Here is a 25,606-nt window from a genome sequence, read left to right as displayed (position 1 = left end):
CACCCCATGCCGAACAACTAGGAAGACAGGAACACAACCCCACGCATTAGCAGAGAGGCTGCCTAAAATCATAATAACGTCACAGACACCCCAAAACACACTACGAGACACGGTCCTCCCACCAGAAGGACAAGATCCAGCCTCATCCACCAGAACACAGGCACCAGTCCCCTCCACCAGGAAGCCTATACAACCCACTAAACCAACCTTACCCACTGGGGGCAGACACCAAAAACAATGGAAACTATGAACCTGCAGCCTGTGAAAAGGAGACCCCAAACACAGTAAGAGAAGCAAAATGAGAAGACAGAGAATTACACAGCAGATGAAGTAGCAAGGTTAAAAACCCACCAGACCAAACAAATGAACAGGAAATAGGCAGTCTGCCTGAGAAAGAATTCAGAGTAATGAGAGTAAAGATGATGCAAAATCTTGGAATTAGAATGGAGAAAATGCAAGAAGCATTTAACAAGGACTTAGAAGAACTAAAGAGCAAACAAACAATGATGTACAGCACAATAAATGAAATTAAAAGTTCTCTAGAAAGAATCAATAGCAGAATAACTGAGGAAGAGGAACGGATAAGTGACCTGGAAGATAAAATAGTGGAAATAACTATTGCAGAGCAGAATAAAGAAAAAGGAATGAAAAGAATTGAGGACAGTCTCAGAGACCTCTGGGACAACATTAAACATACCAACATTCGAATTATAGGGGTCTCAGAAGAAGAAGAGAAAAAGAAAGGGACTGAGAAAGTATTTGAAGAGATTATACTTGAAAATTTGCCCTAATAAGGGAAAGGAAATAACCAAGTCCAAGAAGCGCAGAGTCCCATACAGGATAAATCCAAGGAGAACATTCCAAGACACCTATTAATCAAACTATCAAAAATTAAATATAAAGAAAAAATATTAAAAGCAGCAAGGTAAAAGCAACAAATAACATACAAGGGAATCCCCATAAACTTAACAGCTGATCTTTCAGCAGAAACTCTACAGGCCAGAAGGGAGTGGCAGGACATATTTAGAGTGATGAAAGAGAAAAAACTTACAACCAAGATTACTCTACACAGCAAGGATCTCATTCAGATTCAACGGAGAAATTAAACCCTTTACAGACAAGCAAAAGCTAAGAGAATTCCGCACCACCAAACCAGCTTTACAACAAATGCTAAAGAAACTTCTATAGGCAGGAAACACAAGAGAAGGGAAACACCTACAATAATAAACCCAAAACAATTAAGAAAATGATAACAGGAACACATATACGGATAACTACCTTAAATGTTAATGGATTAAACACCCCAAACAAAAGACAGAGACTGGCTGAATGGATACAAAAACAAGACCCACAGTATATATGCTGTCTACAAGAGAACCACTTCAGACCTAGGGACACATACAGACTGAAAGTGAGGGGATGGAAAAAGATATTCCATGCAAATGGAAATTTAAAAAAAGCTGGAGTAGCAATTCTCATATCAGACAAAATAGGCTTTAAAATAAAGACTATTACAAGAGACAAAGAAGGACACTACATAATGATCAAGGAATCAATCCAAAAAGATATAACAATTGTAAATATGAATGCACCCCACATAGGAGCACCTCAATACATAAGGCAAATACTAACAGCCATAAAAGGGGAGACCAACAGGAACACAATCATAGTACGGGAATTTTAACACCCCACCTTCACCAAAGGACAGATCATCCAAAATGAAAATAAATAAGGAAACACAAGCTTTAAGTGACATATTAAACAATATGGACTTAATTAATATTTATAGGACATTCCATCCAAAAACAACAGAATACACTTTCTTCTCAAGTGTTCATGGAACATTCTCCAGAATAGATCATATCTTGGGTCACAAAAAAAACCTTGGTAAATTTAAGAAAACTGAAATTGTATCAAGTATCTTTTCTGACCACAACGCTATGAGACTAGATATCAATTACAGGAAAATATCTGTGAAAAAAGACACATGGAGGCTAAACAATACACTACTTAATAACCAAGAAATCACTGAAGAAATCAAAGAGGAAATCAAAAAATACCTAGAGACAAATGACAATGAAAACACGATGACCCAAAACCTATGGGGATGTAGCAAAAGCAGTTCTAAGAGGGAAGTTTATAGCAATACAATCTCAGGAAACCTCAAGAAACAAGAAACATCTCAAATAAACAACCTAACCTTACACCTAAAGCAGTTAGAGAAAGAAGAACAAAAAGCCCCCAAAGTTAGCAGAAAGAAAGAAATCATAAAGATCAGATCAGAAATAAATGAAAAAGAAATGAAGGAAACAACAGCATAGATCAATAAAACTAAAAGCTGGTTCGTTGAGAAGATAAACAAAATTGATAAACCATTAGCCAGACTCATCAAGAAAAAAGGGAGAAGACACATATCAATAGAATTAGAAATTAAAAAGGAGAAGTAACAAATGACACTGCAGAAACACAAAGGATCATGAGAGATTACGACAAGCAACTATATGCCAATAAAATGGACAACCTGGAAGAAATGGACAAATTCTTAGAAAAGCAAAACCTTCTGAGACTGAACCAGGAAGAAATAGAAAGTATAAACAAACCAATCACAAGCACGGAAATTGAGACTGTGATTAAAAATCTTCCAACAAACAAAAGCCCAGGACCAGATGACTTCACAGCGAATTCTATCAAACAATTAGAGAAGAGCTAACACCCATTCTTCTCAAACTCTTCCAAAATATAACAGAGGGAGGAACACTCCCAAACTCATTCTACGACACCACCATCACCCTGATACCAAAACCAAAGATATCACAAAGAAAGAAAACTACAGGCCAGTATCACTGATAAACACAGACACAAAAATCCTCAACAAAATACTAGCAAACAGAATCCAACAGCACATTAAAAGGATCATACACCATGATCAAGTGGGGTTTTTCCCAGCAATGCAAAAATTCTTCAATATACACAAATCAATCAATGAGATACACCATATTAACAAACTGAAGGATGAAAACCATATGATCATCTCAGCAGATGCAGAAAAAGCTTTCGACAAAATTCAACACCCATTTATGATAAAAACCCTCCAGAAAGTAGGCATAGAGGGAACTCACCCCAACATAATAAAGGCCATATATGACAAGGTAACATCGTTCTCAATCGTGAAAAACTGAAACCATTTCCTCTAAGATCAAGAATAAGACAAGGTTGTCCACTCTCACCACTATTATTCAACATAGTTTTGGAAATTTTAGCCACAGCAATCAGAGAAGGAAAAGAAATAAAAGGAATCCAAACTGGAAAAGAAGAAGTAAAACTGTCACTGTTTGCAGATGACATGATACTATACATAGAGAATCCTAAAGTTGCTACCAGAAAACTGCTAGAGCTAATCAATGAATTTGGTAAAGCAGCAGGATATAAAATCAATGCACAGAAATCTCCTGTATTCCTATACACTAATGATGAAAAATCGGAAAGAGAAATTAAGGAAACACTCCCATTTACCACTGCAACAAAAAGAAAAAAATACCTAGGAATAAACCTACCTAAGGAGAAAAAAGACCTGTATGCAGAAAACTATAGGACACTGATGAAAGAAATTAAAGATGATATACAAACAGATGGAGAGAAATACCGTGTTCTTGGATTGGAAGAATCAACATTGTGAAAATGAGTAAACTACCCAAAGCAATCTACAGATTCAATGCAATCCTTATCAAACTACCAACGGCATTTTTCACAGAACTAGAACAAAAAATTCACAGTTTGTATGGAAACACAAAAGACCCCGAATAGCCAAAGCAATCTTGAGAAAGAAAAATGGAGCTGGAGGAATCAGGCTCCCGACTTCAGACTCTACTACAAAACTACAGTAATCAAGACAGTATGGTACTGGCACAAAAACAGAAATACTGATCAATGGAACAGGATAGAAAGCCCAGAAATAAACCCATGCACATATGGTCACCTTATCTTTGATAAAGGAGGCAAGAACATACAATGGTGAAAAGACAGCTTATTCAATAAGTGGTGCTGGGAACACTGGACAACTATATGTAACAGAATGAAATTAGAACACTCCCTAACACCATACACAAAAGTAAACTCAAAATGGATTAAAGACCTAAATATAAGGCCAGACACTATAAAACCCTTAGAGGAAAACATAGGCAGAACGCTCTATGACATACATCACAGAAAGATCCTTTTTGACCCACCTCCTAGAGAAACGGGACTAAAAACAAAACTTAAAAAATGGGATCTAATGAAACGTAAAAGCTTTTGGACAGCAAAGAAAACCATAAACAAAATGCAATGACAACCCTTAGAATGGGAGAAAATATTTGCAAATGAAGCAACTGCCAAAGGATTAATCTCCACAATACACAGGCAGCTCATGCAGCTCAATATCAAAAAAACAAACAACTCAATCCAAAAATGGGCAGAAGACCTAAGTAGACATTTCTCCAAAGAAGATATTCAGATTGCCAACAAACACATGAAAGGATGCTCAACATCACTAACCATGCTCAACATCACTAATCATTAGAGAAATGCAAATCAAAACTACAATGAGGTGTCACTCATACTGGTCAGAATGGCCATCGTCAAAAAATCTGCAAACAATAAATGCTGGAGAGGGTATGGAGAGAAGGGAACCCTCTTGCACTGTTGGTGGGAATGTAAATTGATATAGCCACTATGGAGAACAGTATGGAGGTTCCTTAAAAAACTAAAAATAGAACAAAAAACTAAAAATAGAACTACCATATGACCCAGCAATCCCACTACTGGGTATATACCCTGAGAAAACCACAATTCGAAAAGAGTCATGTACCACAATGTTCACTGCAGCTCTATTTACAGTAGCCGGGACATGGAAGAAACCTAAGTGTCCACTGACAGATGAATGGATAAAGAAGATGTGGCACATATATACAATGGAATATTACTCAGCCATAAAAAGAACAAAATGGAGTTATTTGCAGTGAGGTGGATGGGCCTAGAGACTGTCATACAGAGTGAAGTAAGGCAGAAAGAGAAAAACAAATACCGTATTCTAACACATATATATGAAATCTAAAAACATTAAAAAAAGGTTCTGAAGAACCTAGGGGCAGGACAGGAATAAAGATGCAGACGTAGAGAATGGACTTGAGGACACGAGGAAGGGAAAGCTGGGACGAAGTGAGAGAGTGGCATGGACATATATACACTACCAACTGTAAAAGAGATAGCTAGTGGGAAGCCACCACACAGCACAGGGAGATCAACTCGGTGTTTTGTGACCACCTAGAGGGGTGGGATAGGGAGGATGGGAGGGAAACGCCAGAGGGAGGGGATATGGGGATATATGTTTATGTATAGCTGATTCACTTTGTTATACAGCAGAAACACACACACCATTGTAAAGCAATTATACTCCAATAAAGTTGTTAAATAAATAAATAAATAAATATTGGGGCATTTAAAAAAAGGAAATTAGGGCTTAATCCCACATTTCCCACCTCACTCCTGTAACGGCTCTGAGGCCTCCGATAAGATTATTTTTCAGATGCTTTTAGATATAATTAACAAGTTTTTTTTTTCCCTAGCACTGACACAGAGGTGTCAATACACTTACGTCACCTGAATGATTCATCCTAAAGGTATTACTACATCCAACAGTGCTGGGTTCACAACTGACCTACCTGTTCCACCGCTGAGTAGCATCAGAAACCATCACTGGTACAAGCAGCACAGGCTCATAAAAAGTACTTACACAGGCAGAGAAAGATTCAAAGAGAAGTGCCCTGTACTGTTAATGTCTGGACTCAGCTTAAAACACACATTGACATATAAGCAAGTCAGGAATGGTCTGGGGACTAGAAAACTTACTTGTTAATTTTTTTTGCCAATCACTGTTAACATACAGCAAATGAGAAAGGAGACTCATGAAAATATATGTAGGCATAGCCTGTGAAGACTCCTGAATACTTTAGGAATGTGAGAATTAAAAAGAGTATCTAAAAATTATGTTCTTGTGTAACTACAAGTACGTAAAAATCAAAGTAAGCTTTACTGAATTTTTAAATTACACTAATAGGACTGTCATTTCCTAATTTGAAGTGGTTTAGACATGTATCCACTCTGATCATGTACACGATGTAAATTACAAGCGTGTGTGTGTGTGTGTGTGTGTGTGTGTGTGTGTGTGTGTGGGCATACGCATGTGCACACTCCAGAACTCCAGTGAAGCTGCAGCTCCCTGCAAGAGACAAAGAATAACTGTCCTTGATGAGGGATGCAGTCTTTAAGTGTTGCACATCAGTCCATAGATTATAACAGGAAAAAGGTCCTCTTATGGAAAATACCCTTTACATTGTTGATCACATATAAAACACCTTGAAAGTGAGTATGTTGCCTGAATCTATACGATCTTGTGATATTACTTTTACTGTCAAGCCAGGAGATAAAAATTAGCCCTGACTAGTGCTATCAAAATAATAAGGGAGAGTATGAAATCTCTAAGTGGACCAAAAAAAAAAAAAGAAGCTGCAAATCATGTGTGAGTTCTAAAAGCAGAGGTAAAGAGGCCACTCCCAAAATACTTTAAATATTCTCCCCACTTTACATCACTGCCATTGTATACTGTGTGTGTGGCATACATTATCTCCATTTTAAATCATGGTATGAACTCTGCCATTTTTAAAGGTGAAAAACAAAGTAAGAACAGATATTTTCAAGTGTTCTCAAGTACCAGTACAAAGAATACGAGCTAGGAGAGTGTTAAATTACAAGCCATCTGTTCTGATAATTTACGATGTGATTTCTCTAATCTCCTTCAATACTACATAACATCTCTGTGGCAACACGGTGACTACAAATGCAAGTTTGGTGGGCCAATTGTGCACTCAGTCTGTTCACACAACAGAAAACCAGACTGGTCAGCGAGCTCCTCAATGAGCCAGAGTCTTCTCCTTCAGGAAGGATGTCCCGTCATAAACGGACCACATTCACGTTCTCCATTCCCTCTAGGCATGGAAGTGAAATGGTTCTGCACATCGCACGTATCATACCTTAACCAAAACTGGCCACGGCCCCATAACCCATAACCAATATGTGCACCTCGGCGTAACTCAGAGGTTCCTCTTCCTAGCTGTGCATCTGAGTTACCAGTAAGGCTTTTTCAAAATACAGATTCTAGGGCCCTATTCTAGAACTACTAAATGAAAATCGCTGGAGATTTGTAATTTTTTTTAACTTTTTAGGTGATTCTGATACAGTCTGGGTTAAGGAACCACCGGTATAAATCACAACAGGCATTTACTTTGCCTCTCCTTGGAGCTTGCCCAGGCCCAGAGGCCCAGCAGCCCACACTCACGGGAAACAATTACGACCCAAAGACCCAGAACCAGAACACGGTCTACACAAGGTACTACGCCAACACTGATGGCCAGGGAGGCCAGAAAACAGACAGGTGGTTTCCTAAAGGAAGTGATGCTTGACAGTCAGTTATAGGAAAACCAGGAAGAGGATGGAACACCAAACACACAGACAGGGGCAAGAACACAGACACAGCGTGGGGTGTGCGATGGGCCTTCGAGAGGCTGACGGGGCAAGCGGTCCAGAAGCTTCCCTTGAGGCCAGCCAGCCCAGCTAGGGTGGATGGACTGACCCAGTCGGAAACTCAGAAAACTGCGTTTGTGGCTCACACGCAGCCTTGGTTGCAAAGCACATCCCTACACCAGGTAAAGAAAAACAGGATTTGGGGGTGGTATAAAGAGAATTAAAAATGAATCTGCCCTAGCTTTAGCAAAATCCTCATCTATAAACAGGAAAAATACTATGTATGTCAAAAAATGTGTGATAAGTGAGAGATAATAGACTAGGTCTTTTTTAAGAGCATCTCAAATTTCATTTTCACCTTGAGAGCAATTCCAATTAGGTGGACTTGAGCTAGTTGATCACCTCTTATAATTTTAATTTCTACATTATTCCCCAGCACATTTTTAAAAAGAGGCCAAAAGAGAGAATCTGCCTAATCATCTTGCCTCTTTAGAATACAAACTCCCACCGGACAGAATATTATTTTTGTCTTCTCCAGCTGTATGGCACCTGGCATACTGACACTGCTCAAAGGATAAACAGCTCATTCATTACACAGTGCCATGTATATTAAATAAATGCCCATAAAGTCCTTTGAAGATGAAAACCACTTCAAGTGCTAAGTAATTCTGAGCTGGGCATCTGAAACTGAGAAACAAAGACGACAGGCCAAACATCATAAAAAGGTCACCACCCAGCAGGAAGGCTCTCGTTCCACCAGACCTCTGGTCCCCTTGCAGGCATGCTACACAGCAGACAAAACCCCAACCTGCTTTACATGTTTTTAATGTATATAATCAGGAGAAACAGTTTCAAAATGCTAAAAAGAACGAAAGTCTTCAGTGGTTCCTTTCTTTCAGGGACCTCGCCCAAAAGTAATTTCAAAGCCACACAAATTCTTCTGAGACGTCTCCTTTTAAGTGACGCTAACATACTCTCTATGAAGTATCAACTCAATTCTAAAACAGGCACAATGAAAATTCTTGAACAGAGCATATGCGATTTTATGCAAATTAATACAGTTTCAGTCTTGGAGTTCTAACACGTACTCCTGGTCGTGTATGCGAGTGAGCAGAGCTGACTCCAATGTTCAAAAATACAGAACTCAGGCTTCCTTGGTGGCGCAGTGGTTGAGAGTCCGCCTGCCGATGCAGGGGACACGGGTTCGTGCACCGGTCCGGGAGGATCCCACATGCCGCGGAGCAGCTGAGCCCCTGAGCCATGGCCGCTGAGCCTGCGCGTCCGGAGCCTGTGCTCCTTAACAGGAGAGGCCACGGCAGTGAGAGGCCCGCATACCGCAAAAACAAAAATACAGAGCTCATAGGAGCAGGAGGACACTGGGTGCAACTGTTAATGTCCAGGCCATGCTCAGCAGGAGCAGAGCGCCGAGCTCCTCTCCCTTCAACTCCCCCAGGACGCTACGAGGGAGACTAAGTATCACCGGCTTGAACCACTTCAGGTGTGCCCTTCTCTGTCCCCAAATACACCACTTACTGGGAAGCAAAGTCCGTCCTTTTCTTTTTGACTGAGACTCCCTGAAATTTTCAACGGGACAGTTAATCCAACGCTTTCTAAGAAATTACCAAAGGTACCATCAAATCACAACTGGAGCCCAACCAAATCTTATCCACAACGCCCTCCTTCAAAGAGGAGTGACTTATTTTTCCTCTCCCTGACACCAAAAAAAGGGACATAGAAAGCTCCCTGGATGGTGTCACGTACCTCAGTGTGATACGCATGGCGCAGCGGGAGAAACCATCCGCAGGCATCTGCTTTCCACCGGGGACACCCACCTGGGGGAGAACAAACACCGCGCTCAGCATCCTCCTGGCCACCCCTACTAGCTACTAACCTACAGGAAGTTAAAAGCCCTCGCTAAGTCCCCTCCCTCAGGTATAAAACTGGAGGTCACTGCCTACCTTGCAGACGGCTATGAAAATTAAACAGCTGGTGGCTTAAGCACACAATAAATGAAGCTGTTCAAGAATCTGAAATATTGCCCATTTAGCCATAACGTTTTTTTATTGCTATGTAACTCACATACTATAAAATTTTCCCTTTTAAAGTGCTATCATTCAGTGGGGTTTAGTTTATTCACAATGTGTGCAAGCATCACCACTAGCTAATTCCAGACCGTCTTCAGCACCCACGTCCTTCCCCAGAATGCTTGACCAATTAGCAATCATGACCTTTTACTCCCCAAGTTTTCTAAATCAAAAGGCTTTCACCCTTAAAACATTAATAAGCAAATTATGATTCTTCTTGCTAAAATGTCTAGTTGTAGGAAGGGCCTGTAGAGGTCCAGAGGCTAAATATTCCACAGCACACTCTGACAAGCATGAGGACAGTCACAGAAAATACAGAACACAATATACGAAATCGAGACTGTCTCCCCAAATCAAGGGCCCATGTTCTATGTCATCATTTAATGGAGCAAAACACTGAACAGCCAATATTCACTTTGCCTGTACCATAAGAAAGATCTGCACCCAGTGGTCTACGGTTTCTGGAACCGAGTGCACACACACACGTCCCAGAAACCCCGCGCTACAGCAGACACTACACAGCGGCATGAAATTTACTGCAGGTGGTTTCCGGGAAGAAACATTTGGTCAATGAAGGGCAGCAAGCAGGTCTCCCAAGTCGTGACTCATGACTTACTCCAGAGGGACTCAGCTCCTCCCCCTACTCGGAGCATGTGATGGGTTCCTGTGAAAGGACCACCACTGCTCCATCCTGGTCCTAACACACACCTGGTCCCAGACCATCCCTCACGTCTCCTCATTCATTCTTATTATCTCAACACTTTCCTTTTTCCTCCTCTCTTCCAGCAATTAGTATATGGAAATGAAGATGATAAAGTGTTTTTCCCACAACAGGTGTCAGCTTTATAAACCATACTTATTAGAAATCGATCTCCCTTTCTTTTTTGGCAACTCCTTATTTTTCAATTTTGCACTTCCACATCCCCAGAAAGTGAGCTGTTGATGGAGTCTGGCAGCTCTTTTCTTAAACATGCCTCAGGGGAGTTCCAGGCATGACTTCATCTGTTTTCTTTGGGTGACTAAGTGACAAGGCAAAGAGCTGAACAGAAGCTGACCGCTAACTGCCGATTTGAGCAGTTTCAACTTGAAGATGTAGGTTCCTTTTAATCACAGTGGTATTGCTCAGCATTCTGAAACTGCTTACTGCATTTTCTAGGACTAAGTAAATCAGCAAAGACACTGAGGATAAAAGGAGCCTTCACCATCAGAGAAAGGAATTACAAATTTGGGAAGGGCAAGACTGAAATGCAGTTTGTAGTACTGGACTGGAATTGAAGGCATGAGTAGCAAATCATGGTTTTTATTCTAGACAGACAGGTGCAGAAAAAGCGGCACGTGTGCATGTGACACTGTGTGTGTGTACATACATGTATGTGTGGACATACACACATACGTACTGCCCACTTCCTAGCTCTGTGCACTGAGAGGTTCTAGAAGCAATGAAACCCCTGTAGCAGTAAGTACACTTAGTGCCCAGACTGAGTTTCTTAATGCTGTTTCCTGCTAAAATGAACCAGGGCTCCTTGGAGAACAGCTGATTTCAGGGTTGGAGTAAGGAAAGGACAACATAAGCCTGGAATATTTTACTGTGTCAGAAAATAACAAAGTGCCCCAAAAATGATGGGAACATGTCACAGAAGATAAAGGAGCCAGCCTGAAAGGACATCATGGCCAGATCTTGGACAAGTTAAGCATTAAACTAAATAATGATAACAAAGGATTATAACCCACTGAATAAGACAGGAATTCATGAGGTCACACTTATATAAATAAATAAGTAGGGCAGAAGGAGAGGCTCTGCCTTACGGTCGAAAACCAACGAAATACAGAAGACATAATGAAGTTAGAAAAATCACTATTTTGTAACCATCATAGTAATCACTGATTCAGGCAAAAGCCATTAACGGAGACAACCAGCAAATGAAAGTCGGGAAAGGAACAGGATTTTACATAGTCTCAAATTATCTCCCCACAAGACACTAATTACAAGGGAAAAATACAGTGGAGAAACCTGGTAGTCGCCACCTAAATCAAATGACCAAACTGAACAAATGTCCCACAATGGGGCAGCTGACAGCTGTGTCCCTGACAGGGCACTCGGGGAAGGACACAGCCCTTATTGCCAGAAGTGCACGACCTGAACCTAGGAATCATACAACCCAAACCAAGGGACAGTCTTCCAAAGAAGTGACTAGAATCTTCAAAAATGTCAAAGTAACAGAAGAGACAGGCTGGGGAGATGTTCCAAATTAAAACCAAAGAGACATGACAACTAAATGTAATATGTGGTCTTGGATAGAGTGCTGGGCCACCAATAATTTTTTAATCGCCAACAGTTTCTGGAAGAACTGGTAAAATTTTAGTAAAGTCAGCAGATTTATATAATAATATTACATCAAAATTAACGATTTGGGTCACTACTGTAAGAGAATGTCCTTGCTCTTAGACAATACTATCGAGCCACCTTTTACAGATAAGGGGACCATCACCTTGCAACTTACTCTCAAATGGTTCAGAAACAAAGTAATATGTAAATTTAATATATACAAAACATATATGTACGTGTATGTGTGTGTGTATCTAGAGGGGCGTGGGGAGGGGAGGGGTAGGTGATGCACCTGAGGTGAAATAGTAACAACTGGGGAATATGAGTTCTTTGAACATGAATACTGGCTTCTCAAAACAAACTTACCTGCTCCCGCCCCCCCAAAAAGAAAACCTCAACAAACTTTAAATGTAATCAACAATGAAGACATGAACCAACTAAACAGCCGAAAATGATACATACAGTGAAATCTCAATTCGACTAAGTTGATATGGATTTCAGCCTTGTACCTCCTTTGTTGGTTTAAAATCAAAGATAAACTAAAATAGCAGGTCAAAAGCACACTCTCCCATTAAACAGCAGGCCAGTGCTACTTTTGTAATTCTAGAAATTTTTTAAAAGCGAGAATTAAACAAAAATGAAAAAACCTGAAACTTAGAAACTCCTTGAGTAAGCCAGGAGGAAATGAAAAGCAGATTTTAAGAGTACAATACACCTTCCGGTTATATAATGTCTACATCCAAGACACCAGCATTTCAACCATCCTCTGACTGAAATAGTAAAAGTCCAAGGTAGATGTGGAGTTACTCAGAGCCACATGAAAACTGATCATGTTCCCAGTGTGGAAATGCTGCTGGGACCTGCACGTGCAGTAAACCTGAAGCATCGCATAAAATCAGGCTACAGTTTGGGGAGGGCGGGATGAGGTGTGACTGACGAAAATGCACCCCACATGTAGGAAAGCCTAGAACACATGCCCGAGACATATCTCACTAAAAGAGGATGGTGGAAAATAAATCTATTCCCCATGACCACAACATTCATCATCTATGGGCACATTTCCATGAATAACAGCACAGACATGAGTGGCTGCAACAAAATAGCTACACAGAAAGATCCCAGGAGTGACCACACCCACCTTATAATAAAACTGTCCCGGACAAAGCAGCTTAACAGCTTCTGGCCCCTCCCCACTCCCCCACCCGGGCTCCCTTCTTCAATCAGAAAGGAAGACCCAGTAATCTTTATAAGGTGTCACACACATCAACCCGCTGGAAAAACTTCCCTCCCTGGCCAGCCTCTCCCCGCCCTTCCCAAACCTCCCTCCGCTAACCTTGACAGCTGACCTTGACCGCCGCAGAGACTTCCTCCCCGGCCAAGTCCACAGCCAGAGAAACAGGGACCAGCACTTCCACAGGAGTCCTCCCCAGACAGAAACAGCTGGGAGCCAGGAAAACTCAATACACCTCAGTGGGAAAGCTGGGCTTACCAGGGTTATTTATGTAAAAAGGAACATCATTTTTAATTAGGTGACAAAAGGAAAGGCATAGAAGCTAAATTATAGGGCTCAGACCAACGTGAAAAAAATGCTTGCTCTACCCTGGAATCTTTCATTCCACTTTTGTTTGGTGTGAGACTTTTAAATTACAGCTTCCATCCTCAACACACAAGGATATACATACTCAGCTTTAAAGATCTGAAAGTTACAACCCAGTACCTTGTGGGATGCTGTACAAAGTGAGGGTCATTTCTACTCTCTCCCTCCATCAGGGAAGCAAAGGGCATGTCAGGGCTTTGTGGTCTGGCAGCCATGGGTTTAAATTCCAGCTTCAGCCCCTACAAGCAGTGCAAACTGGGGCAGTCATTCAACCTCCCCAGAGGCTGAGATCCTCATCCTAACCCAGAAATAGCATCCACCTGCTGGAAGGGGGAATTTGATTTTACATAAGAAAACGTATATAAAACACCTGCACAGCATCTCGAATCACAGGCACTCAGATGGTAGCAGCAGCAGAGATAACAGTTAAGAGAAAGACTTTACCAGGTTTTCTTGAAGGACACGACTGGCATTAATAACATGTGGAGACAAGAAAATAAACCTCTTTTAAATATCATCCTCTGACCTTACAAGCAGGTTACTGCTTTCCGGATGCACTTATTTTACCCGCTCATGGAGCCTAATTCCAAAGGTGTTACCTGACCCCTGACGGCTGGGGGTCCTCCCTCCCACGCTGATCTGGCAGCTGCTGCTAAAGATTTAGGTTACAGCAAAGCTCGTGCAGAGGCAGAGGGCTGTTCCAAGACTGCCCGTCATCCTAGTTGCCCCCCAAACAGCCCCCGATCCACACTGCAAGCTGTCACGGGAAATCTACCATCATCCCACCTTAATCCTGCATTAAGGGTCTACAGTCAAAGGTTTCCAGTAATTTGGTTCAGGGGGGCAGGTCCCATCTCACCAACAGGCTGTCCCCTTCTGTGTGTTCAGCAACCAGCAGAGCTGAGACAGGACCTATAAGCAATGCCATGGAGACGAGAGATGCCCGACAACGAACCCTGCAGATCCTGCATCTCTCAGACTGCAGTTAAATATCAGGAAAGAAACAGGTACACAGCCAGCTAAGAAAACGCTGAAGCTCACTAGTCTCGTGAGGAGCTGCTCTCCCAGAGGCTCCCGTCCAGGGACACGTGAACGGAACTGTCACGTGAAGCAAACAGATTGGCCTGGAAACCATCGAATTAGCACCGGTTCTCAACGTTCCTGAACCCAAGATATATTAGGACAGTGCAACAACATTTCAATGGAGGTGAAATAACTCCGAAATAAATGTGTGAAACATACTCTGCCTCTGTGCAATCTGGCTTTTTGGAGCTAGTAACGGTCCCTTGCATGCCAGCTATCATCACTGTGGTCCTGAAAAGGGCAGAGACGGCTGGAAGGGATTTCTCATAATCATGAATTTAAAAAAAAAAAAAGCTACCTACAAGCAAGAAACATCTATTTTAGTATTAGACATGAGGAATCTGTTCGTTATTAGGATGCCAAAATATCAGACAACTTAAACTTTAGAGATTTCACCGTATGAGTGACTCTAGTTCAGTAGAAATACTTACAGCAACATTCTAATCAAAGTATTGCTTCCCAATATATTTGTGTGCACCTTCAGAATGAATGATAGAGGAATTGTACTTTTTGGTCCTTATCGTTTAAAAGCTAAACTAATAAAGTTATCCAAAAAACAACATGTATTTTGTTATTCCTGAAGATCCTAGCACATCTGCCATGAAGGACAAGGATTAACTAACAGTAAAAGCTAGTAAGAAAACATACACCTTTTGGAATCCAAATGGCCCAGGAGTACCCTGCTTGGGTTTGCAGACATGGGGTTCAACAGCAAAAGCAATGAAGGAAAAAGGAATCCCTGAAGATGTGGGTCAGCGCGAGAAGACGAAGTGAAGTAAAAGGAATCAACAATGGAAAACAATTGTAAATAGATACTGTTTTGACCAAACTCTCACAGACTTTTCATAGGCATAAATTTCAAATTAAAATTAAAAAACACATGTCATTTATACATGTCTCTTCACATATACTAAGAAACATGGGTTCTTTTAAGATAGATTTCAAGTATCAGTCTTTGTGGGACTTCCTTGGTGGCACAGTGGTTGAGAGTCCGCCTGCCAATGCAGGGGACACAGGTTCGAGCCCTGGTCTGGGAAGATCCCACATGCCGCGGAGCAACTAAGCCCGTGCACCACAACTACTGAGCCTGTGCTCTAGAGCCCGCGAGCCACAACTGCTGAGCCCGCGTACCGCAACTACTAAAGCCGGCGCACCTAGAGCCCGTGCTCTGCAACAAGAGAAGCCACCGCAATGAGAAGCCCGCGCACAGCAACGAAGAGTAGCCCCCATTCGCCACAACTAGAGAAAGCCCGCGCACAGCAATGAAGACCCAATGCAGCCAAATATAGATAAATAAATTTATTTTTTTTAATCAGTCTCTGATATATTCATTTCTTCTTGCACTGAAACCACCCATTCCACAGAATTCCAAAGTGGGGTGTGTTATGACTTTTCCAAGATACACACACACACACACACACACACACAAAGAAAAACAAGACACCAACAAAACCTATCTAAAAATATTTGAGGATCATATATTTGTGTTTTTCTCAAGTTCAGTTTTATTTTATGGTTATGAGTCTTAAGTGGGGAAACTAACACTTTATAAATTCATTCATTAACCGTCAACACAGCGAAAACACAGAGCTTCAGAGTCAATTACATACAGGAAGGTCCATGAACAGAGGGCAAATGACCTCACATAGGTATTAATGCAGGAACAACCCCCCGTCCCCCAAATGAAACTTATTCCTAGAAATTCCTTCTTTAACACCAGGAATGTCCAGGCACAGCGGACCACCTGCATGTGCTACTCTTTTTCTATCTGGACAGCAGCAAAACTCACTGGAGTGGGAAAATTGGAAGCAGGTGACTGATAGTTTTTTTAAGTCCCCAGACTTGACTTACATGCCAAATGGACTCCCAAGGTACGCTTCTTACAGAATCCAAGAAAAGGATCTTTACTTCCCCGTAACTATCTTCAAAGTCTCTCTAGGCGACCCCTAGACGTTTCAGGAAGTTTGGTTCCACTGAGGTCACTCTGACTCTTACTATCCTTAAAATCAATAAAAAATCTTTCTAAAATAACTCAGTTTTGTTCAAGTTCACCTAGATAAATGACTTCTATTAGATTTGACTTTTGTTGGTATCTCACAGTTTTTATTTGCATTTCCTTGAATATGTGTTGGCCATTTTGTACTTTGAATTGTCTGTTTGTCTACTTCCTTATTGATTTGAGGAAGCCTTTTTTTAATCCTGTATATATAATTCTTTGTCTGATTTGTAATGTAAATGTTCTCCCCCAGTTTGTGGTTAGCCTTTCTTTTTATGTTATGTTTTACATTATAATACAGTACAACTGGATTCTTTTTTCCATGTACAGTTCTATGAATTTTAATATATAGAATCACCACCACAGCCAGGATACAAAACAGTTCCATCATCCCTCAAAATGCCCCTTACACTGCCCCTCTGTGGTCACGCTCTCCCCACCACTAATTCCTGGCAATCAACCAATCTGTTCTCTGTCCCTGCATTTCTATGTTTTTGAGAATGTCACACAAGTGGAACCCTATGTAGCCTTTTGAAACAGGCTTCCTTCACTCAGCATCAACTGAATGGATGTACCAGTTTATCTGTTCACACCTACTCCTTTTAATGCTAACAACCACAGCAGACAGCAAAGGGCCTTAGCCCTTCCCAGCAGCCGGACAGGAACAGAGCAGCATACCAAGTACCTTCCTGAGACTGAAGGAAAAGAGGGGAGGGCCATGCAGCTGGCAGGACCTTGCAGAAACCCCTCCTGAAGAAAAAGCGAGTGCAATTCATCGCTGTCCACAACAGGGCTACAAACTGTAAGAAAATAAGCCTGAGGAACTCACGCGGACACTGCTAACGCAAAGTACCCTAGACCAAGAATCTACTCTGTGTGCTCACTAACGTTTTCATTAAAGCTTCCCCTGTCAGGGTAACTGTTAAAATGTACCAATTTATGACAGAGCCCAAAGAGTGTGATGCTTCCAAAACACAGATCTGCTCTACAGATTACTCTGCAATCCTCCCCAACCAGAGAAGAATAGACGTGTGGCTGATCAAAAAAGTCAGCAATCTACAAGTCAAGTATATTTATCACCAAAAGGAGGTTTCACAGTGCCAGAGCACATCTGGCATTAGACCAGACAGTCCAGACTGACCAGGAGGTCTCACAAGGAAAAAACCCCAGAAACCCCAGAGAAACGCCTTTCTCCAGCTCAAGCCCCTACACCTTGCGCTTGCAAGTCCACACACCCTACTCTCACTCTCGCTCTCGCCCCAGACATACAACCTTTCCCAGAGGGCAGGTGGTTCAGAACTTGGGTTTCCAGGGGCTTCCTTATGTGGAAAGGGAACAAAAAAGAGGAAATTAAGGTAACAACTATTCCGTAAGCAAACTGCGTGCTTCCATTACCAAATAAGAAGTGAAGATGAGACTCAGGCACTCGCCAACCATTAACCGCTGGGGCAAGAATTCCCATAAACAAGACCGTCTGTGCGGAAGGCTCGAGGATGCCACAATGCTGGGAGACGGCGTTGGCAACTCTAGCCAGGGTCTCCTCTTTTTCAAGTGGCAGAGACGGAGTGGCATCGCGGTCTGGTCAGGGCTGAGCACTGTGTCAGGGGCAGGAGCCAGAGGCTCGGGTGCGCAGTGCCTCCACAGCGGGCACAGGAGCCCAGGGCCATGGAGAGTAGGCAGAGGGGAAGGCACCCTGCGGGGTCCTGATCCACACAGCCTTGCTCTTTTGCCCTAATTCAGAGACACAGCGATAGCGATACCCAGAATGGCTCCAGGTGAATAATAATAATAACGATACATCTGCCAGAATTCCCATTCGCAAGGCACACTGGGAAGGTTCCCATGCATGCTCATCCCCTTGCCCAGGGCTTGCTGGACAGCTCACCAGCAGAATCCGGAGTAGAACAAAAGAGAACTCTGTCTCTGTACCATCTAATCCCTCTCACCCCTTCTGCACCCGTGGGCCCATCCTATTCACTGCCCACGAGTGAGGCTTCAGAGGGGCTGAGAAGCAGGGAGAAGATACAAAAGACAGCATCTCTGTCCACAAGACAAACAACACAGTCACCCCAGTCAGTTCACCCAAGTCCACTCAGCCGAACACTCGCAAGAGGAAGAAATGAGCAGCGGCGTCAGAGGTACCACTACCTTTCAGGGCAACGTAGTAGGGTTCTCACCCAAAACCATTTCTTCACCATCCACAGAGTAGCTACTGCTCTGCCAGCGGCGCTACTAAAAATTTGTCAAGACAATGCACTTAAGGAAACAAAAACCAATTCATGATAGAACCGAGGAGGAAAGAAGGGGGTTGTTAAGACTGCTTTTTATAGTAAAACACAATTCATCCCTAGCAACATAAGTGACTTTACTAGGCAGTACTGAGTAAGAATTTGACTTTTCTCTGGAATTCCACCAAGGATATGAGAGAAAATTTTCTCAGTAGAGGAGTCAAGTAAATAAACTTAAATATCAGATAGAGCTGATTTAGATTATAACAGCTCCAAACACATCTTTCACTTAGAAACAAATCCCAAATCTATCACAACATTTAAGAGGTCTGAAAAGGCCACCCTAATCACGTATTTTTAATATACATTTGAAAAACATACTTAAACCCATGCCCCATCTCAAACAGAACCACTGGCTTCATTTAAATCTTGGTTAATCATTTAAATGGTTTAAATGGCTTCATCTAAATCTTCATTTGAATCTTGGATGGTTAAATCGCAAAGGAAAAAATATAATATTCCATGTCAGTAAGTCAGTTTACAAGGTCTCAACGGATAAGTTTCCTTCAATGATTGTTTTACTGCTCTTTGATTTCTTGAAAATCACTTACAGGATATTTTCAGCTATCTCTTTGCTCTCCTCTAAAACTGAGCCTCACTGTGCCACTGAGAAAGGGGAAACCAACATTCACTATCAAGTTTCATTTTCTTCAACTTTCCTTTTCAAAACACTGAGGGTAACAAGGACCAACTGATAATTATTATTGGTGCTAACAAAGACCAAAGCCGCCAGGCTTCTAAATATACAAAGCAGCAGCAACACAAGCTCAGAAGCCAGCTACTTAAGTGGTGTTAGAAGCATAAATACAAAGACAAGTTCCCTCGATATTCCACGAGGAGATCATTATACCAACATAGAAGGATATGCAGACTGCTCCCTCACTAAGGAACAGATTCGACTGTCTTCACATATTCCATTGGAAACAGAAGCGCTGCAGCCAGGAGTCCAGAATAAGATTTAGTAATGAAAGGAACACAGCACGATGAGCCGTGACGCTTCATAATAACCACAAACCCTTATTCTCTGCACATTCATTTAATGCCAACCTAAAACATGCCAAGCAGGTTAAAAATAATGCATTTATGTAAGTACCCCACACACACTCTAGAAAGGTTAAAGGGAAAGCTCTGAAAGAATGACTTATTGCCACAAGAACAGAGCCCCAAAAGAGACTGGCAATAAAAGTGAGTGGTCCCGGTGGGACTGAGAATTAATGTAGGCAAAGTCCTGGCCATGATAGGCTTCCGGGAAAGAAGCCCAGAGTCAGGGGCATGCTTCCTGGTCCTGACCCCACCTCTACCGGAGCTCCACTCTGAGCAAGTCATTCAACCTCCCTAGAAGCCTGCTTCCTCTTCCATAAAATTTTTTTAAAAAAATTTTTTTTTAATGGACCAGCTCACGTTTGTGATGCCTTTTTAAAAGAAAAGTGAAGAATAACCACTAGGTGCTGGGGGCTCAGAGGGAACTACGGAATCCAAGGAGGAAACAGCCCCTGAGCCATCTCCCGAGACCCTCTCCAAGTGCAGGAGTCCTGCCCCCAGCACCCAGCTCCGAACCCTGGCAGGTGGCAGTGCCCCTGCTTGAGTGTGTCCAGTAATCATGACGGCCCCTTCTATGCCTGAACTGCTCTAATTATTTAAAAGTTCTATCAAGCTAAATTCTCCTTCTTTCATCCAACCATGGGTACCAGTTTTCAATCAGTGACTACAAGGATAAAATTTAATGCAGGACAGACAAGGAACAAAAAGGAGGAAAGAAAATAAGGCAGCCAAGCAAACAGTTCCAGGGCCAAGAAATTAAAGGCAACCAGTAGAAACGCCTTGTCTAAGTCAGACTGGCAATCTTAAGTACCAGGCTCACGACACCCTAGGAAAATGTTCACACCCTGATCTCTCCACCCCATCAACGAGAACCTATTTCCTGTGTTTCTACATCTTAGGAAAAAATGTTCGATTTTACTAACGGACTTGACCTCTCTGTTCAGCCATCCACATTCAACCCAAACTGCCCAGGAGGACCCCTGCCTGAGCCATTCTACCAGGTGAGGTCCCCACCCAGGGTCCTCCTGCTTCATCTGTCTAAACGTTCGTCCCATCCCACCGGACCAATCCAAATGAATGGTCCCTCTCCACCCTCCCTCTGCCAGATATCACTGCCCTAGATGCTGGAGCCAAGATCTAGGTCAGGGATTCAGAGTTGCCCAAAGGAGGGAAAAGCACTTTTAAAAGATGTTCCAGGCTACCCCTGGGATGGGACAGCGCAACCGCTGCCTACTTAAAATCTGCTCTGGTTCCTGATTCCAAGTCAGATAACTAAAGGGGCAGTTTGCCCAATCATTTTGGAAGGAGGAAGAAAGGAATAAACCCGTAGGCAGCACCGACTGGCTCTGCCCCAAACTGAACATGTACAGGAGACCAAGCAGAGGAGCAGAAGCACAGGCCTAGGCATGGCCACCAACAGACTTACCTCACCAGGTAAAGCCTGAGGACAGCCACACTGACTGGGAGCAAGTTTTCTGTGAGCAGCCAGTCCAACCTGATGTCTTTTGAGGCTCTTCGGAGCGAAAGAAGTGATTTCTCTACTATGCATAATAAAGATATAAGAAAGTCTGGTCTCAGAAAGCACCAAAAATTCCACCACCAGGGCACAGGCGCCTTTCTAAGAGAAAGGAGCTGAATTCTGCACAGGATCCATTATTCTGTGACAGGTGGTAAAAACAGAGAGAAGACATACTAGACTTAGCTGCAGGGCATGAAGGGAAGACGTCCCAGGTCTGCTATTAAGAGGTAAGACGGGTCTTCTCTATCGGGCTAGTTGCACAAAATAAAATGCTTTCATTTGAAGGAGTTCATGATTTCCTAAACCTCTGCTTTCTGCGGGGACCTCGCGGGGAGAGGGCGCAGTGGCGAGTATATTAACCCCAAGCTGACAGTGTTGAGTCGGCGTATGTCACTCCCAGCCATAACCAATCTCTTACGACGACTCAAAAGTAACCCCACCTGACAAGGACCAAGAAAAGAGGGAAGACAGTACTAAACCAGGGATGCACCGGCACTGCTCACTTCTGCCTCCGACCATCGCCCTCCCGCTGCAAACTGCTCCCTGTGACCCGGATTACCGAACTGATCTCACCGAATCTGGCGACTTGATTTTGAAAGAGGCCACGAAGGAACGTGAGCCGCCGGCCTCCGGGGCGCGCCCCGTCGCAGGCCGCTCCTCCGACGTCCCCGGCCCAGCCGTCCTCCCGGGAGCCGCCGCCAGGACTCCGCACGCGCCCTGCGCCCGCCCGCCCGCCGCGGCCCCGACCTGGCCCGCCCTCCTCGGCTCTCCAGCGCCGAGTCTGCATCCTCCCTGCCCCGCACCTGGCCCGCTGGGCGCTGCGCTCCGGGCTGCGGGTTCCGAGGCTGCCGCCGCCCGGACGCGCCAGCCAACGGGACTGGGCTCGGGGACGCGGGGCGCGGGGCCAGCTCACGCGGGATCTGGGCCCGGGCGGGAGGAGGCGCCGCCGCCGGGGTCCCGGGGACGCCCTGTCACGCCTCCCGCGCCTCCTCCCCGCGGGCCGGCCGCAAAGCTCGCCTCTCCCGCGGCCACCCCCTTCCTCGCCCGAGAGACACCGGGCCACCTGGCACTGCCTCCCAGGCAATGCCCCGCGAGTGCCGGCCCCGCGCCGCCCCCCGGGATCACCACGTTCCCAGATGTCCCTCCCGGGCCACCCCCGGAGACAATGGCTCACCCATCGCCCGGCCGGCCGCGCTTCATGTCTGCCACCACCTCCCCTCCTCCCTGGGTGGCGGGTGCCATGGCTGCCCCGTTTCCCAGAAGTGTAGATCGAGTCTGGGAAGGTGACAGGCTAGAGGACCGAGCGAAGAAACCAGGCGGCTTACGGGGTCGACGAGGGGCCAGGGACAAATCAGCTCCGGAGACGGGCCCAGATGAGAGCCCGCATTCCCGGGCCTGGCCCCGCCGCCCCCGTCCTCTCGGCCTCCGGGACAGGGGCCTCCGCCCTCGCCGTCCCCGCCGCCGCCTCCTCGGCCCTCCCTCGAAAAAGACAAAGAGCCGGCGCCCCAACCGGTGGAGCTGTAGCCTCCGGGGCGGGCGACGGGGAGATTTCACCCTGGAACGAGGGGCGGGCGCAGGGAAGGGCGAGCCGGCGGCGTCCGGGCCGAGCCACGGCACGGGGGGCGGCGCAGGCAGCGGGACCCGCCGGTGTGGAGCCGGGAGCCCCGGCACGGGGCAGCGGCCTGGGCGAGCGCGCTCCGGGCCCGACGGGCGGCGAGCACCGGGCGCGCCAGGGCCCGCGGACCGCGCCTCCGCGGCGGGGTTGGCGGAGCGCGCGCGGGCAGCGGCGCAGTTGCACTCACCGGATCGGAAGAAGGCCGCGATGTCGGCCAGGTCCTTGGCCGCCTCCTCGGCCCCCTCGCCGGCGCCGCCCCCGCAGCCCGAGCTCACCGCGCTGGCCGTGGCGGCGGGGCCGGAGGACGCGGCGGGGGCGGCGGCGCCGCCGCTGCTGCCGCTCATGGCTGCGGCGGCGCCCGCGGCCGCGCCCGGCTCGGGCCCCGCGCCCCTAGCACCGCGCGCCGCCCGCTCTGCGCCTGGCCTGGCGGCGCCGAGCGCCCAGCTGCCCGCGCCCGGCGCGTGGACGCAGAGCCCCGGGGCGGCGGCGGGCGGCGGCGACGGCGGCGGCTCGGCCGGAGGAGCGCGCCCACATAGACGAGGACTCCGCCCGAGAGCCGCGAGCCGGCCGCGGGGCGGGGGCGCGGAGCCACGGCCTCGGCGGCGCCGGCCGGAGCGCGGGCAGCAGCGCGCACCGTGCCGGACACGCAGTCGCGAGGGCGGGGGCCCGTGGCCGGCGGGAGCTCCGGGATCACGGGCGCCGGCGGCAGCCGCGAGCCTCCATCTTGATTTCAAATGGGGAAGGAAGGAGGGGGAGGGGGGAAATCACGGCAGAGGGAACCCGGGTGAAAGGAAAAGGGAGAGCAGGGAAAGGAGAGAGGAAGGAAAAAAAAAAAAAAAAAGAGGGGCTTCGGCAATTTCCGGCGAATATCGTCAGGGGCCGGAGCGTGGGCTCGGCGGGTGGGCGGGGCCTATGGTGGGCGGGGCCTGGCGGGAGAGGCGGGGCGGCGCCGGGGTGCCGGTCGCCCAGAGAGCCGGCGGATGCCTGTGGGAGCGTTCAGTCTTGCTCCTTCTCCCCGGCAGCTGCAACCGTTGGAAGGAGCAGGAGCGCTCTGACCAGCGAGGGCGGCCCTTTCCAGGGCCAGCACTGCGCCCCCCGCCGGGCGCTCGCTCGTGCTGCGCGAGGCCGTCCTCGGGGCGCTTGAGCTGTTCACTGCGGCTCTCGCCCGCGGGGCCGGCTGACTCCGGCACGGGACCGGTGTGTTTCTTGTTGGCGCAGCGCGGGCGCCGGCACGTAGACGGGGCTCCATAATAGTTGTTGAATAGAGAGATCGTGAAAATGGGTGTTGTGTACTCCAGTCCCGGAGAGAGCAGATCAAGCCTCTGAACTCCTGGGGGACGTCTTCTCGTCTGTAAAATGGGATTGCGGACTCACAGCTACCCCACCAGAATGTAGAGAATGGGGAAGGTGATGGTGGCTGAGGAGACCAAAGGACATGAGGGGTAGGTGACATCAAGCTTTACGGAAGACCCGTGTCAAGCCAGCATTTGACAAATATTCAGGTACAAACGCCTATGACGTGGCTGCAAGCAAAGGGAGCAGAAGTTATGGGTGTCAGAGGTTAAAGGAGCCAATGCTGCCGAAAACAAGGAGAGAGAGAAACAAGATTGATTTTAAAAAAACAATAAACAAAACTGATGAATACTGATGAAACCAGAACACATGTATACTGCAAATGAACAATTGAGTAAATAAATAGTGGGTGGTGGATACCAGGTTTTTCACTGTTGGAGAGGGAGGCTAGAATGATCCCTGTGGTACGGGATTAGAGTTGGAAACATCAGTATGAATTCATGTTTAGCTTAATATAGATACAGATGGATATATAGAAAGATTTACAGATATGTATATTTACAGGGGCTAGTACATGTACATATATTTCCTTGCTCTGTCAGCTGAGTGGGCTTAGAAATAACACTCCTGTAGCAAGATGCACACCAGGCACTCAGATCTTGTTATTAACACCATTCTTCAGTAAAAGGAACCTGGGCTCTTCAGGGGGATGGCTGACTCTAGGACTAGGGCAGGAAATATACAAGAGAGCCTGGAGCATCTTGTTGCGCCAGAAGGTAAGGAAGGGCTCAAAAAAAAAATTTTTTTTTTAATTAATCAACAACCAGAACAATGATGGGGACACAGGAGCCAACTGAAAGAGCTCCCAGTGACCAAAGCTGTAACAGTTTGAACAGCAAAATAAAGCAATATTTGATTATACCCAAAGTATAAAATAAATATCCATGAGTCCATATTGATATAATTCGATGATTGAATAAGTAACTAATTGAGAGAGAAGAGACAAATATCCCATGCAGAAAAATTCAAAATCATTACCTAGATACTCTGCCCTCAATGAGATGGAATAGAAATTCCCTGTCCTTAACTATGGGCTGCACTTAGCGACTTCCAGAGTACGAAATGGAAAGAGGGAGGGGAGAGTAACTTTACAATGAAGAAAACTGATAAATACTACTTCAGCCACATGAGCAAGGTTAACAGCAGT

The 25,606-nt window shown here is 45.5% G+C and overlaps 1 protein-coding gene across 12 annotated transcripts in view; it reads right to left on the bottom strand.

The window, feature by feature from the left end:
• TRIO (trio Rho guanine nucleotide exchange factor) overlaps positions 1–24,168 on the bottom strand; it is a 372,206-nt gene extending 348,038 nt beyond the window's left edge. For 4 of the 12 annotated variants that reach the window (XM_079917617.1, XM_079917626.1, XM_079917625.1 and 1 more), the window contains exon 1: positions 22,065–23,287. In XM_079917617.1, the coding sequence (XP_079773743.1) occupies positions 22,065–22,278 (214 nt within the window). In that variant the 5' untranslated portion in view covers positions 22,279–23,287. The other 8 variants (XM_079917627.1, XM_079917628.1, XM_079917630.1 and 5 more) reach the window with 8 other exon arrangements.
• Positions 24,169–25,606: the final 1,438 nt, after the last annotated feature.

This window comes from Stenella coeruleoalba (assembly GCF_951394435.1).
Source record: "Stenella coeruleoalba genome assembly, chromosome: 3".
Lineage (NCBI taxonomy): Eukaryota > Metazoa > Chordata > Mammalia > Artiodactyla > Delphinidae > Stenella > Stenella coeruleoalba.
The sequence above is the reverse complement of the archived record's forward strand: the minus strand, read 5'-3'. Positions and strand labels throughout refer to the sequence as shown.